This window comes from Sus scrofa, chromosome 6, assembly GCF_000003025.6.
Source record: "Sus scrofa isolate TJ Tabasco breed Duroc chromosome 6, Sscrofa11.1, whole genome shotgun sequence".
NCBI lineage: Eukaryota > Metazoa > Chordata > Mammalia > Artiodactyla > Suidae > Sus > Sus scrofa.
Genome location: NC_010448.4, coordinates 50,425,875 through 50,442,148, shown reverse-complemented (window position 1 = coordinate 50,442,148; position 16,274 = coordinate 50,425,875). Strand labels below are relative to the sequence as shown.

The 16,274-nt window shown below is 55.2% G+C and overlaps 2 protein-coding genes across 2 annotated transcripts; one reads left to right on the top strand and one right to left on the bottom strand.

Moving 5' to 3' along the window:
- Positions 43-8,291, top strand: IRGQ (immunity related GTPase Q). The gene is given in 4 exon segments (XM_005655925.3): positions 43-199; positions 653-1,184; positions 3,052-4,040; positions 4,043-8,291. Coding segments are annotated over 4 exon segments (1,866 nt in total). The 5' UTR covers positions 43-189; the 3' UTR covers positions 4,378-8,291.
- On the bottom strand, positions 9,876-15,598 carry PINLYP (phospholipase A2 inhibitor and LY6/PLAUR domain containing). The gene is given in 5 exon segments (XM_021097545.1): positions 9,876-10,931; positions 11,410-11,747; positions 15,185-15,257; positions 15,259-15,292; positions 15,294-15,598. Coding segments are annotated over 5 exon segments (801 nt in total). The 5' UTR covers positions 15,482-15,598; the 3' UTR covers positions 9,876-10,763.

Sequence of the window (16,274 nt, the reverse complement as noted above, 5' to 3'; positions counted from 1 at the left end):
TAAAGACCTAAGCTTATTGCACAAGTGTGTTAGATGTTCCTGGTGCGCACGCGCTCTCGTTCCCTCATTGTTCAAGGCCCGGCGGCTGCAGAGTTAGAGAAGGAACATTCTTCCGCCGATCTGCGCAGGCGCTGCCAAGGGCCGTGTCCCTGAGGTCACGCTTGCGAGACACGCCCCCTCCTGAAAGGAATGACATCAGGTTAGAGCCCCCGGAACGGGTCTGGACGTCCCCAATTTCTGGCGCTCTAGCCTCCTCGGCCTCCGTCCCCGGACCACAGGGGCGGGGCTTCTCAGCGGCTGACCGGCTGCTACGGACTGCGCTCTCCCGTGTGACCTCGCTGTTTGTTCGGTTGGTGATTGGAAGGGAAGAGTGAGAGATTAAAAACATTTGTGTCCCTGAAGGAGGAGGAGGCTGGTGGCCGGTTTCTCAATTTTTGAAGCAGAAAGGGAAACATCCAGAAAGGGCGGCCACCACTCCCGGATCCCTGGGGAATAGGGCCCGGGAGCGAGGTTTTTAGGTGCATGGGTGTGATAACCGAGAACGAAAGAAGGGTACAGGATGAAAGGCTGAAATCTGAGACCAGAGTGGGGCGGCTAGGAAAGAAAAAGGTTGAATGCTTCCTGACCCAGGTCTTGTCTCCTTGCTTTCTAGCTATGCCTTCGCCACGGGGTGATGTGACCGTCTTGTTCCTGGGGCCTCCGGGCTCGGGAAAGTCTGCGCTGATTGCAGCGCTGTGCGACAAGGATGTGGAGACTATAGAAATCCCCGACAAGCGTCCGGATTCCGGGCTCCCCAGCCTTCGAGCTGCGGGCCCAGGCCTCTTCCTGGGTGAGCTGAGCTGCCCACCCGCAGCGCCGGGGCCCTGGGCGGCGGAAGCCAACGTGCTGGTACTGGTGCTGCTCGGCCCCGAGGGGAATGGGGAGCCCTTGGCCCCAGCGCTGGGGGAGGCAGCGCGGGCCGCCCTGGCCCGAGGGACGCCGCTGCTGGCTGTTAGGAATCTTGGCCCTGGGGAGTCACAGAATGAAGCCCAGGCCCGGGATCAGACAGCGGCCCTGCTGGACAGCGCCGGTTTGGGCGCCGCGGCTCTCTTCGTGCTACCGACCGACTGCCGCAGCAGCGAGGGCTCCGAGGAACTGGAGCGTCTGCGGACGGCGCTGCGGAGCCAGGCGGAGGCGCTGCAGAGGTGAGCGTGGCGTTTCAGGGTGGGTTGCAGAGGCCTGGGGCTTTATTGAGTCTACACCTCCCACCCCTAAGATGCTCCTTGAGGTCTGCGAGACCCCACCTCCAGCGCATTTTGAGCCAGCCTTAACAGAATATCTGTTGGAAGCCCTGTTCCCTTGTCTGGGTCCTGCCTTTTAGCGCTGGTTTTGAGGTCTGTGAGGCTCCACCCCAAACTAGCACCCTTTTTTGTCATCTGGGCTCCATCCCAGCCAAGGGTCAGCTAGGTGTTCTGACTTGTCATCCAGGTTCTGCCTCCTGTGAGCGCTCTCTGAGGTCACAAGTCCCTCTCCCGAGAGAATTCGAGGAGAGCCCAGGACCTAGCACCCAAATACTACCCCAGGCCAAAGTGTGAAGAGGGCTCGCCATCGCCCTATAAGCTGGTAATTCCTTCCCATATTTTACCGGAAGACTCTGCTTTCTAGTCTTCACCCTCCTCTCCACCATCTGCTTGGTTCTCAAAGATTTCAGTCTCTGGAAAGCCACGGCCTCAGCGAGCTTTGTCGTTTTGGGGGCCTTCCCCCACTTCCTTTCTCTAACCCCTCTCTCCACTTGCTGGCTACTTTGTAAATTTTCTCCACCCACCCGGGAGACATCAAAAAGAGATGGACTCAGGGAGGGGCAGCCTCTTCTCTGGGCCAGGCCCACCACTCATCTGTTTTCCTTAGTCACACCCCTTTGATAAAAACTAGATGCGGCTTCTCCCCTCCCTGGTGTTTTTTTTCTTTCTTTCTTTCTTTTTTTTTTTTTAATGGCTACACCTGAGGCATATGGATGTTCCCAGCCTAGGAGTCGATTTGGAGCTGCAGCTGCTGGCCTCTGCCACAGCCACACCAGATCCAAGCCACATCTGCGACCTGTACCACGGCTCCCATCAATGCTGGATCCTTAACTCACTGAGTGAGTCCAGGGATTGAACCCACATCCTCATGGATACTAGTTGGATTTATTACCACTGAGCCATAATGGGAACTCCTCCCCTCACTGGTCCTGACATCCCTTCCTACACCTACTCTCAGTAAAGAGCTCCCTTGCCTGTCCTTCCCTCCTTCCTCTCTCTCTCTCTCCTTCCCTTCCTTCCTTCCTTCTTTCCTTCTTTCCTTCCCTGCACCTGTGGCATGCAGAAGTTCCTGGGCCAGCAATGGCATCTGAGCCACAGCAGTGAGGATGCTGCATCCTTAACCAAGTGAGCCACCAGGGAAGGCCTCAATTTTCATTTACAGTCCTGATTCTGTCTTTGCTCCAAGCTTCACTCTGAGTTTTGTCCCACCGGCACAGTCTTTTCTTAATCCTGCAGGTTTCTCAGAAAGCCTCCCTCCTAAAGGATGTAACCCTAGGGAAGTGTAACTCCCAGAGTGTAACCCCAGCCTGGTCCCAATCCACCTCTCCTGCCTCCTCTTTTTTCTTTTCTTTTTTTTTTTTTTTTGTCTTTCTGCCTTTTCTTGGGCTGCTCCTGAGGCATATGGAGGTTCCCAGGCTAGGGGTCGAATCGGAGCTGCAGCCACCGGCCTACACCAGAGCCACAGCAACATGAGATCCAAGCCTTGTCTGCAGCCTACACCACAGCTCAGGGCAACGCTGGATCCTTAACAGGCTGAGCGAGGCCAGAGATCGAACCCACAACCTCATGGCTCCCAGTCGGATTCGTTAACCACTGCGCCACAATGGGAACTCCTCTCCCACCTCCTCTTTAAGCGCCTCTCTTTTCTTCATAGCCCTGGTTTCTATTTTCTGTGCCATTAGTCTGGCCTTTCCTTCTTCATTGAAAAGTTCCACCTTGGTCATGATAGCCCAGCTTCTGCACTTGACCCTGTCGCTCCCTGTCCCCACAGGCTCCTACCACCGGCTCAGGATGGCTTCGAGGTGCTGGGCGCAGCAGAGTTGGAGGCTGTACGTGAGGCCTTCGAGACCGGTGGCCTGGAGGCGGCGCTGTCATGGGTTCGAGCCGGCCTGGAGCGACTGGGCAGCGCACGCCTGGACCTGGCGGTGGCTGGTAGGGCTGACATGGGCCTTGTGCTGAACGTGCTTCTTGGGTTAGATACTGACGACCCAGGTGCAGTGCCTGCCTCAGTGCCTGAGAGTCCCACTTCCTATCCGGCCCCAGAGCGCCCCAATGTGGTGCTCTGGACCGTGCCTCTGGGCTCCATGGGCACTGCTGCCGTCCCACACCCGACCCACTACGACGCTGTCATTCTCGTCACCCCTGGGGCCCCCACCGAGAAGGACTGGGCCCAGGTCCGGCCCTTGGTGCTACCGGATACACCGCTGGTCTGCGTGCGAACAGACGGCAAGGGCGAGGATCCAGAGTCTCTGGGAGAGGAGGAAAAGACGGAGAAGCCCCGCGGCGAGAGCTTAGAGAACGCAGGTGGAGGAGGGGGTAAAAATGCACGCAGTGAGGGGAGGGAGACCCCTGGCACTGGGTCGCAGAAAGCAGGCTGTGGGGAAGGTTCCAGCAGCGAAAGTTTGCAGCCGATTGCCGTTGGCGCAACGAAAGCGGGCAGCGGGGACTCTGAGCGCACAGCGCCAGTGAGCCCAGAGGACGAGGCGTGGGAGGTCCTGGAGGAGGCGCCCCCGCCGGTGTTCCCGCTGCGGCCGGGCGGGCTCCCCGGGCTGTGCGAGTGGCTGCGGCGCGCTCTCCCCCCGGCCCAGGCGGGGGCTCTGCTGCTGGCGTTGCCCCCGGCATCTCCCCAGGCGGCCCGAACCAAGGCTGCGGCGCTGCGGGCAGGGGCGTGGAGGCCGGCCCTGCTGGCTAGCCTGGCTGCGGCGGCAGCCCCGGTGCCAGGACTGGGCTGGGCGTGCGACGTGGCACTCCTGCGCGGTCAGCTGCGGAGTGGCGGCGAGCGCTGGGGCTCGAACCCGCGGCGCTGGCACGTCGGGAGCGAGCCCTGGGCCTCGCGCCCGGGGAGCTATCCGAGCGGACGCGCTTCCCCGGTCCCGTGACTCGCGCCGAAGTGGAAGCTAGGCTGGGTTCGTGGGCGGGCGAGGGCACCGCCGGGGGTGCGGCGCTGGGCGCGCTCTCCTTCCTGTGGCCTGCGGGTGGCGCGGCGGCCACTGGCGGCCTGGGCTACCGCGCGGCGCATGGCGTCTTGCTGCAGGCGCTGGACGAGATGCTGGCCGACGCCGAGGCAGTGCTGGCACCGCATGTGCCCACGCAGTGAGCGCTGAGTTGAGGGCCAGGGCTTCCCGGGTGCCCTGTGTGCAGGCCACTCGGCTCTGTCAGGGGCTGAACACTCAAATCCGGGTTAGAGGGAGAGGGCATGGGGGTTCGGACTCTAGCATGGGACGTCTGGGCCTGCGAGATAACTCAGAATCCTGGGTGCTTGAACCGGAGGAGGGCTCTGACTGCTGGTGGGAGGTGTGACTTCCTGGGTCCTGAAGGGGAATAGAATTTGGGGGATAGGACTCCTGATTTCTCTGGGAACCAGAGGCTGTGATCCTTAGGCTCCTGAACTCCTAAAGGGAGTTGAGGGCTTGGACTCCTACAAAGGGGTATATCTGGTCTCCAAAAAGTAGAAACCCGCCAGAGGGAGTGGAAGCTCTGATTCCTGATGAAGGGGGTCTCCATCACCCTAGGAGTCTGGCATGGAGGAGGGGGCCTGGGTTCCCCAGGGACCTGGGAACCTTGGACTTCTGAGCCACAGGGGGGTGTAAGGTCTGGGTGTCCCGGGGTAGGGGTAGGCTGCCTGCAGAGAGGGCCTTAAAGCTTCCCTGGGGGGAGGAAGGTCTCCTGGTTCTCAAGAGGGCTGTGGATGTTGGGTCCTATTTCATGGGTGGTGGAGGGTCTCCATCAAAAGAGGCGCTGGGGGCTGTGTGAGAGAGCTGGGGACCTTTTGATCCCTCTTGGGGAAGGTAAGAGTATCTAATACTTGCTCCCCCAGGGCCTGGTGACCCAGATGTCTTTCCCAGCTGTCTTGGGAAGAACGGTAGCACAAAAATGAGAGGAGACAAGAGGGCTGGGCATGGTGGGCTCTGCGTGTAGCCAGAGACTAGGAATGAGGCTTTCTGGGTGTGGAAGGGCAGAACCTGGGGCATCTCCCACAAATCCCTATTGGATTTGGATCCTGGCAACTGCCTCTCTCTGAGTTGGTCTGGGAAGGGCTATGACTGTCCCCCATTTTATAAGTGCTGAGCGATTATGGGGCTGTTCCTCCATCCTCTCTCCTTTAGAGGTTTTCATCATTTTTCAGTCTTGGTTTCTTCTGTTATTAACTTGAATCCTTTCTGGCTTTGGTATTTTGTACAGCAGCTGCCTTTTGGGAAAAGCAGCTGTACAGCTGCAATGACGCAAACTTATGTGTTGGCCACTTTGGATATTTCCAGAGGGGACACAGAGTATGCTGCAGTGAGCACAGGACCCACAGAACAGCTGGGCAGGGGTTCCAGACCATGGGCATGTGCCACAGTGAGGCAAAGGCAGAAGCCACAGGTCACGGAACCCTTCAGTGTCAAAAACAGAAAGGGGGGGACCCGAGAGGCCCTCCAGTAGAATCTCTGTTATGTTAGATGGGGAAAGCAGCACTCAGAGAGGGCAGGCTCTGGGTCCAGCAGCACACAGCGAGGCCCCTGCCTGTTCCCATTCCCTGCTCCATCCCATCCCCCAACCAACCTGATCTGTCTGCTGCTTGAGTGGGCCACCCGGGCTCCTGCCGCAGGACCTTTGCACTTTCGGTTATTTCTGCCTAGAATGCTCTACTCCCACATCTACCCCTGACTGGTTCCTTCTTGTCAATCTGGTCTCAGCTCAAATGTACCCTCAGAGAGGCCCTCCCCAACCGCTGTAACTGAAGTAGCCCCCACCCCCACCCCTATTATTCATCTTGGCTGGTTATTTTCCCTTGTAATCATGAAAATCATGTAATCCCTTGTAATAGAGAATTACTTTATTTATTTATTTATTTACCTGTTTATTGGCTCTTATCCCCAAGTCTTGGTCCCTGCTGTACCCCCAGCACCTAGAATAGTGCTTGACACACAGAAGGTGCTTGACTGAGTTCGTTCATCAGTGGCAGAACTAGAGTTGGAATTTAGGTTGTCGGCCTCTTGCCTCAAGGCAGGGAAAAGGAGTGAGATGGGGGAGAAACAAGCATCTCCTGGAAGAGGAAGCCCCTGTCTGAGGTCAGGGGACCTGGGAAGGAAGCACGGCTTTGCCACTGTCACTCTGGGTGACTTGGGCCAGTGCCTTATTTTCCCACCTGAGAAATGAACGGGCTGGATGAAAACCATACATTCTTTCAAGATCCTACTCAAAGTTACCCTTCGAGTGTAATTGCTCTGAGGGGCAGGTACTTGAGGGATGTGGCCGTCTTGACCTTGACCTCCCACCACTGACACAAGGGTGAGAAGGCAAAGACTCTAATACTGAATGGCTCCTGGCATTGTCCTCAAGGCTCTTTCGACCTTGGGAGACTGTTGCTCATCCATGTCAGTGATACCCAGAGTAACACTGTCTCCCTCAGTCCAGAGATCAAGCCTGCCTGCCGTGTGCAGGAGCGGGAGAGGTGCCGAGCAGTGCTGTCCGGTAGAAAGAGAATGTGAGCCAACATGTAATTTCACATTTTCTAGTAGCCACGTTAAAAAAGGAAAAGGAAACAGGAAACGAATTCTAATATGTTTTACCCCAATATAGCCAATATTGGAGTTCTCTGGTGGATCAGCAGGTTAAGGATTCTGCATCATCACTGCTGTGGCTCTGGTCGCTGTTGTGTTGCAGGTTTGATCTCTGGCTCATGATGCAGCCAAAAAAAAAAAAAAAAAGACAAAATATTATTATTTCAACATGTAATCAATGTAGAAAGTAAGAAAAAATATTCCGCCTTCTTTTTATTGCTAAATCTTTGTAATTGGTGTGTATTTCTCACAGCCCATCTCAATTCAAATGATACATTTTCATCAGAAATACTTGACCTCTGTTTAGATTTCATAAAATTCGTATTCGGGGAAGTCGATTCATATAACGCAAGTCACCCCAATTCTATTGAATAGTTTTTCAACAACTGACATGAGTATCAGTTTTTAACCTAATTGGATGTGACAAGTGTAAACTTCAGTTTCCCAGTTGGACCAGCCGCATGGGGCGCGTGGCTGCAGAAGTGGACGGCACAGCCCTTGCACGTCTCCACCGTCGCAGGGAGTTCCGTGCACAGTGCTAGGGTCACACAGCCCTTTTACCGACCATGGAGGCGACCTCGGGTGGTCACTCCTCAGCAAGTGGCATCTACCTCACAGGGTCACTGAGAATTGAGTGTACATTTATACGTGCATTCCTTCTCACACACATCAGTGTAACCGCAGCCTCTCCCGGAAGCTGGCACATTGGGAGCACGAACTTTAGTCTTACTGCCCTTGCCCACAGCCCCTCAGCCCGGGCAAAACAAAGATGACTCATCGTCGGAGCCCGTGTCTCAGCGCTATGCCTTTGCTCAGAGTGCCCTCCCCTCTTTCTGCCACTTTGACACCCCCTCTCACTGGGTCCTGTCTGGCATCTCTGCTCTACACTCCTCTGGGTCACACTCCCTCTGCCCTCCTTCCTGCCAAAGGGAATCATGCCTGAGATCACATCTGAGAAAGCGAGACCCAGTTTTGTTTTCATGTGTCACTGTCCCTTGTGGACTGTGCGCATCGTGTTCATAAAGTTGTCGGTCGGCACTTTTGGGTGTCACCACTGTCTTTCGGAGGGGTTGCCTTTAAATCATGCCTTTTGAAGGGTTGAACTTCAGGCTCTGCCAAGGCAGCAAGTCGCTAGTGAGGCATCTGTCTCTGGGAGCATCCAAGCAGAAAAGACTTAGGGATGGATGGATGGCTACCATCACAGTGTGTCTACCTGGCACCTTCGGGCTGGAAGATCTTCGAAGGCAGAAATTCAAGAAAATGTATTATGAATCTTGGCATTGCCATTGCCGGAAGCAGAATAAGTGCAAAAGACTTGTCACCTCATTGAAGTTTCGTGCTTGTCTGGACAATGATGGAGAGACGTGTGTCCACTGGGGTGGGGAACCGTGAGGGCAGGTGAATTGAGGGTGGGTTGGCCTGTGGTGCTTTCTGGACAGGTGAATAAAAAGGAGCAGAAACTCCATGGTGCGTCTGTTCTTTGGGAACTTGAAGGGGAAAAAGATGCTTGGGGTCTGGACTGGAGCTGGAGGCCTAGACTCTTGGGTCTGAGGGAGGAGGGGTCCAAAGGTGGGTCCCTAGAGAAGGAGGAAGAGGGGGGTCTCTGCAGGGTAGAATCTCTTGGGGTGGAATTGAGAGACTGAGTTGTGCCACCATGGTGGGGGGGGGGCGGGGTGGACTAGTAACTGTATGGACCTTGGGGGCTGTGATATAAAGCATTTTAGTTCTGGAACAAGCTTGGCCCATGAATGCCCCCAATCTGTTCAACTTCTCTGTAGTCATGTCCTCAGAGAGTCCCTTGTCATCCTGACTCGAGACCTGGCCATGTGACCTGCTTGGCTGCTGGGACAATAGCAAACATGCAAGTGGAAGCTGAAAAACGGCTCATGCACTAGGACTTCCTCTCCTGCTGTTCTTGGGACCCCTGCCACTCCCACCACACAAGAAGCCCACGGGCGCCCTGGTGGCTCAGCAGGTTAGGATCTGGCGTTGTCAACTTCTGTGGCTCTGGTCACTGCTGTGGCTTGGGTTCAATCCTCGGCCCTGGAACTAATGCATACTGTGGGTGTAGCCAAGAAAAAAGAAGTCCAGGCTGACCTGCTGTGATAAGACATGTGGCCCGGTCAGCCCTGACACTCCAGTCAGGGTCAACCCTGTGAAAGAGAGCTGCCTAGCTGCAGCTGAAGCCAGCAGAGACTAGTAGAACCACCCAGTTGATCCCAGAGCAAATTGCCAACCCAGAGAATGAGCTAAATAAAAGGCAATTATTCAGAGTTCCCATCATGGCACAGTAGAAACGAATTCGATTAGGAACCATGAGGTTGAGAGTTCGATCCCTGGCCTTGCTCAGTGGGTTAAGGATCTGGCATTGCCGTGAGCTGTGGTGTAGGTCGCAGATGTGGCTCGGATCCCACGTTGCTGTGGCTGTGGCATAGGCTGGCAGCTGTAGCTCTGATTCGAACCCTAGCCTGGGGGCGGGGGCGAGGGGGGGAAGACAGCTTGTGGATGGGGCTAGATACAGAAGGTGAAGGGTGAGTGGACTTTAATGAGTGGGTACTTGTTCACCCAGTACCACACCTCTCCCTCCCACTGGAGGGGGAGTATACTTCCCCCTCGACGGCTGTTGGCTTTGACCCTGTGATTTACTTTGTTCCATGGAATATTGGCACTCCTGACCTCAGCTGGGACTTTGGTGCGCTTGGTTTTTGTGCCCCTGTGATCAGCCATGAGAAGAGCATTAGCCAGAAAGCCATTGACCCCAGAAGACTGGGGAACCCCATGGAGGAAAACTTGAGTCCCCCCACTATCCAGACTGGAGCCAAACCCACTAATGCACAACCAGAAGCAGAGCCACCCCAGCCAAAGCCGTATAGAGAAGAATGCTTGAGACAAGTCTCAGTTGGGGGTGGTTTGTCACATGTCATTACTGCAGCACGAATTGACTAATACAACTTTTGGTTTTTTACGGCTGCTATGCCCATGGCATATGCTGGGACCCAGGCTAGGGGTCAAATCGGAGCTGCAGCTGCCAGCCTACACCACAGCCACAGCAACGTTAGATCCTTAAGCCACTGAGCGAGGCCAGTGATCGAACCTGTCACAGACACTGTGTTGGGTTCTTAAGTCACTGAGCCACAACGGGAATTCTGATTAATATAACTTTATTGTTTTCAACCACTGAGATTAGGGACTTGTTTCTGTGGCATAATCCAGTCTGCCCTGATTGATGCCAGGGTCTAGTACCTGCCAACTAATGGCCACTCAATAAGTGGCAGCTATTACAGTGATTTGCCCAGACTCATTGCCTCCAGAACCAGCATTGTCTTAAAGGGGCCAGGCACTGTACTAGGGCTTGTTTAGTTATCTTTCATTTGACTCTTGAGACAGTCCTGTGAGGTTGTAACTATTAATATCCACATTTTGCAGACATGAAAACTGAGGCAAAAAGAAGGAGAGGTGGGGGAGTTGCCTGGTGGTTTGGTGGTTTATTGGTTAGGATACAGCGCTTTCACTGCTGCGGCCCCGAGGGGGAGGTCAACCCGGAGAGGTGATCATGGACTCTGGAATCTGACCCTCTCTAGCTCTCTGACCCAAGGCAAGTGACACCACAACCCATGCCTCAGTTTGCTCCTCTGTAAGATGGGGTAATGCTTTCAACTTCATAGAGTTGCAATTATGAAATGAGGTATATGGCATGAAAAGCACTTAGCACAGTATGGCAGGAAGTAATCCCTTAGTAAAAGGTAGGGTCTTCCCTCTTTTCCTTCCAAAGAGGCAACTCCCAAGGTTTGAGACCCCTATTTTCTGCATCACACCTCCCTGAGATGCATTATCTCACAAGGACTCAGGCTTGCTGTTAACCTGTTTAATTTATAGGCACATGGGAGGCTGTAGGTAAGGATGAACAGAGACCAAACACCTCATGTGCCTTTGTTCTTCACTTAGTTGCCAGAAGGTGGGGGCCTGGGAAACAGATGGATTGGCTGATGGTGTAGATACTGGAGGCTGAGGGCACAAGGGTCCCAGGCTTGATGTGGCTGGCATTCTCGGTAGCACAGCCTTGAGTAGAGAATTTGATACCTGGGAGGGGGGTTTCCGACCAGAGTCAGGGCCTCCAACCCCCACCCCCCATCACCCAGAGGTCCTGCCTCTGCCAGCTCCTCACCCAGTTCTCTGGGACCACAGTCTCCCCCAGAATCTGGAAGTCTGGGCCTCCAGTTCTAGGGCCCCTGTGCCCTCCTCCAGAAATCCAGGTGCCCCTTACCAGCCTGCACATTACCAGTAAAGGTGGCGCAGTGGGTTTCCTGGCCAACGCAGAGGACCTCCTTGGTGGCAGAGCATGTGTCCTTGAAGGAAGCGGTGCAGGAAGGGACTGGAGGCCATTCTAGTAGGATTCTCGAGGGAGCTGGAGAAGAGGGGGGAGAATAAGGTGCAAAGGGACCAAAAACCCTTTCCCAACCAATCTGGGGAACACCAGTTGCTAATGGACACTGCATCTCACAGGTAAGGAGACTGAGGCTCAGAGCAAGGAAGATGCCTGCCCAACGTTACAGCGAGGGTCAGTGGCAGGCCACAACACTCACAGCCGGCTCCTGGGCAGGCGGGCAGGCGGCAGTCGCGGGGGACTCCAGATGTGGGCTGAGCTGGCGCTTACCAGGCGCAGCATTGTGGTTGCAGCCGTCGCTCTGGCAGCAGCGCATGTTGGACACCATGTGATTCTCGGGGCTCGTGGTGATGGAGAGGAAGCCTGAGCCGCAGGCGCTGGACTTCACGCATCCTTGGTACCTGTTGGTTGACTGGTGGCCCTCTGCTGGACGGGGAGGGGGGGCACTCAGGGGCCTCGGGGTCTCTCCCAACCTCACCCTTGCCCCCAGCCCATGGCTCTCTAGGTGGTCCCTTCCCGCCCCCAAAATCAGACCCCCTTATGTGCCCAGGGTGTGGTCTGGATGGTGTTTTACACATACCCCTCCCCCCAGGGTTTTGGGAGTCTCTTGGTGCCCTGGTGCCTACCTGATGGTTCCTTGCACCCACCCCACCATACTGCCATGCTGTAAGGGTCTCACCTTTTTCAGGCTACCTATGGCTGCCTCCATGCGCAGGTGAAATTGTCTCTTCCAGCTTTCAAGATTTCTGCCCTCCCCTGACCCTCCGAGTCCCTGTCACCAAATGCGGGGATGCCACTCTCACCTCCCACCCTGCAACACCCACATCCTTCTCTGTTTAACGTGGTCACTCCCCAGACCTCCCACCAATGCCTCTTGCTGCCCTCCTTGACCAGGCCCAGGTCTTGCCTAAAGCGCCCCCTTCCCAGCTCCAGGCCTTCCTGTTCTCACCGTATGACGGTCTCTTCCAATCCAAGGATGTCCCTTCTCCACCCCACAGAAGGGTGGTTTTTCCCAGCTTCCTCCATCTGCCCCAGGTCGGCATCACCCCCCAGCATTTGCCTGGATGGTCTCTTTAAGCCTTTCGAGTCCTTCCCCCGCCCACACCAATGTTTGCTAGGTGAGCCGGTATGCAGTCTTCTATCCCGCCTTCCTTACACACCCTCTCTGCCCCAGATGGTTCCTTCCCACACTCCTCATTGCCCTTACTCCCGTCTTAGGCTTTATCCTCCAATCCTGCACTGTGCCCATCAACTCTCTCTGAGCGAAGGTCTCTGGGTCTCCTTCAGCTTTGGATGGACACACCCAACCCCCTGCCAGTGATTTCTTCCTTTGCTCCCCTTCTCCTCCATCCTTTCTCAGGGCTGGGATAGTCCCTTCCATTTAAATCTTGCTGCTCCTTCCCGTTTTTTAATTAATTAATTAATTTTCTTTTGGGGGCTGAACTCACAGCATATGGAAGTTCCCCCACTAGGGGTCAAATCAGAGGTGCAGCTGCCGGCCTGCAGCACAGCCACAGCAATGCTGGATCTGAGCCAAATCCATGATCTACGCTGCAGCTCACAGCAACACCGGATCCTTAACACACTGAGCAAGGCCAGGGATCGAACCCAAATCCTCACAGACACTAGGATGTATTCTTAACCAGCTGAGCCACAACGGGAAACTCCTCCTCTCCCATTTCACCCATATGCCGCCCCTTTGCCCCATCTCCACTTCTCCTCTGTGCTGATTTGGTCCGTGCTGCAGGATTATCTTCCTTCTGCCTGGTGTGGTCCCTTTTATATCTCTCCCTCTACCCCAATATCATCTCTCCTCCTCCTGTCACAAATGGTCTCTTAGAGTTCCCATTGTGGCGCAGTGGAAATGAATCTGACTAGGAACCATGAGGTTGCAGGTTCGATCCCTGGCCTTGCTCACTGGGTTAAGGATCTGGCATTGCCACAAGCACAGCGTACATCAAAAATGCAGCTTGGATCCCCCGTTGCTGGGATCCTGCATTGCTGTGGCTGTGCATAGGCTCAGATCTGATGTTTCTGTGGCTGTGGCATAGGCCAGTAGCTGTCACTCTGATTGCACCCCTAGCCTGGGAACCTCTATATGCCACGGGTGTGGCCCTAAAAAGCAAAAAAAGAAAAAAAGAAATGGTCTCTTCATGGAGTTCCCATTGTGGCTTAGCTGGTTACAAACCCAACTAGTATCTATGAGGATGCAAGTTGGATCCCTGGCCTCGCTCAGTGGGTTAAAGATCTGGCGCTCCAATCTAGTGCTGCTGTGGCTGCGGTGTAGGCCAGCAGCTGCAGCTGATTCAACCCCTAGCCTGGGAACTTCCATATGCCACAGGTGTGGCCCTAAAAAGCAAAAGAAAAGAAAAGATCTCTTCCAGTCCCCACTACCCCTCCATCCCTGGGATATCCCTTTTGCCCCACATGACCAACCTGATGGCGTTCCTTCAACCCATCCCAGCCCTTTCCTTCTCTTCCATACCCCATTTCGCCTCTTGCATATTGGATTCCCCCCTCTCCCCGCGTCTGGATTTCTCTCTTTCCCCTTGTCCTTTCTTTCCTGATAATCCCTTCGTGCCTAAGAAAGTCTTTCTGTCCGCTCCTCCCCCCATCTTCTGCTTGGGAGCCTCATTTTCAGAAAGCGATGACAATGGCGGTTGTGGTCTTCCCATCAGCATCCTCGCTCTGTCCACCTTGGATTATCTTTCCCTCTTCCTGCCCGCTCACCACGCAAAGGTTCCTCCCAGTGCGCATGTGCTCCCCTGAAGGCACCCCCCCCCCGCCCCCCGGATCTGACTCTGCCCCTGCCCTCTTACTTCTGACGTCTCAGCCGCCCGGACCACGCATGAGTCCCGGTCGGCGTCGCAAGTCCTCACATCTCCACCGCAGGTGAGTCGGAGCCTGTACACACCTCACAGCCTCCAGATCGTTCATGGGCGGGGCACTGACCTCTGTCCAGGGAACTGTCTGAAGCTCTTGCAGGGACGGGAAGCGACTCTACCTGGGGCAAGTTTCCCAAACTACAAGGCTGGGGGCTTTGGACGCTAGGGTCCTTGGAGAAAGCTTGGGAACTGGGATGGGGAGTGGGGGAGCTGGGGAAGAAGATTTGCATGGACTTTTGTGAACCTTCGGATCCAAGTGGTTCTCAGATGTGGGCCTCTTCCTTTTAGTTACCCTCCGTAGGTCTGCACCCCCAGTCAAGAAGGAGGGGTGAGGGCCAGGAGGGCAAGGGCATGGACCCCTTGGTCGTGAGAGAGGAGGCAACTAGGGGCCCAGACACCTGGGTCCTCAGGAAGGTGGAGTTTTCTTGAACTCCTGCATCTAAGAGAGAAGGGGATTGGGGACCAGAACTCCGTAGAGTCCTGAGAGAAAGGAAATCTCTCCCTTTCCAACCATTAAAAAAAAAAAAAAAAAATTCCCTTTCTGGTCATACTCTGATCTGATTTTCTAGAATTCAAATGGGTCTTAATTTATTTTTGGGGGTCTTTTTAGGGCCACACCCGAGGCATATGGAAGCTCCCAGGCTAGGAGTTGAATCAGAACTGCAGCTGAGGCCTGTGCCACAGCCACAGCAGTGCCAGATCCGAGCCACATCTTCAACCTACACCGCAGCTCGAAACAACACCAGAATCCTTAACCCACTGAGCAAGGCCAGGGATCAAACCTGCATCCTCATGGATACTAATTGGGTTCTTAACCTGCTGAGCCACAACGGGAACTCCCCAGATACCTTATTTTGAGTGCCTTCCCCCAGGGATCAGAGGATTCAGAGCCCACCCACCCCCACTCCTTTCTCAGGGATTCAAATGCAAGTTTTTGAGCTATTCCTCCTCTGGGATCCCAAGCTTTCTCTCCTTTACCCTCTGCTTTCACCATGAATCTGAATTTTCGGACTCTTTCCCCCTGGAGGACCTTGCTGAATGCTGTCAGTCTTCTTTCCTGGAGTCCCAGAAGTCCAGGCCCCTAGTCACCCAGACCCAGGAGGGTGCAGAGCAGGGCAGAGGCCAGCAGGAAGGTCTCAGGTTTCACGGAAGTCCTCATGTTGGGTGAGTGAGCCTGCAGTTCCAGGACCCCAGCTCATGGGAAACTGAGGAGGGGTGGGTCTGGACACAACTTACCCCTAGGGTGAAAAGTGGCTGATGTGTAAGATCTGGGGGCAGGCCTCTGCACCTCTGGGTAGGAGAAACAGAACCAGAATCCAAAAGGGACATGGGCATCTGGTGCCCAGCCCCCTCCTCCGCCCGGACCCCAGGAGTCTGGGCCTCCATCGCCTTTCTTCCATCAGGACTCAGACGGGCACTTCCCTCTTTTTTCCCTTTCCCACCGATCCTTCCCCGACCTTTTATTTTCTGGCCTGAAGCCCAAGATCAGAATCTGGACATTAGATTCCCTGTAGGATAGAGCGGCTGGAAGGACTGAGATGCCCTCTCCCTTCTCTCTCTCTTCCCAGGGAGGTCCTCAGCGTGGGCGGGGCCCTAGCTGGGAGCGCCCACCTTGTCCAGGCTCGTTCTGCAGAGGCGCCGGCGCCTAGTCTCCCTTCCTTTCTTGGCACGCTTGGTTCATACTCCCTTTTCTGTGTTAAGGCTCTCTCCAGCTCCAACCCCACCCGAAGATGCGCTTCTGGGTCTCGTGGGGACCGAACAGATGGGTGCCTGTCAACCGGCAGGGATGGGCGTGTTACGAGACGGATGCCCACAGGTCATATTGGACAACTGAGGCAGGGTTGGGAGCCGTCGAGGCTGCTTGTGTGTCTGCCTTGGGCACGTGCTTTGGGTTTTATTTAGGTCCTTTACCCACTCTCTCTTGGCCTCAGGCATAACTTTCAAAGGTCCGAGATTTTTTTTCCTTGTGTGTTGGGCGGGGCGGGGGAGCGGCGGCAAGGGAGTAGCCAGCAACCGCTGAGGGGATCCGGTTGCAGATCCCTGCAAAGATCTGCTCAGGTTTGCTGCCCTCTTGCTTTTCGGGCTTCAGTTTGGGCGGTGAGGATGGCGAATTTCTTCTGGGTCCCACTACCCGAGGCCGTTCGGGTAGCAAGACTCTCTCTCCGAACGCTGGGTGTGA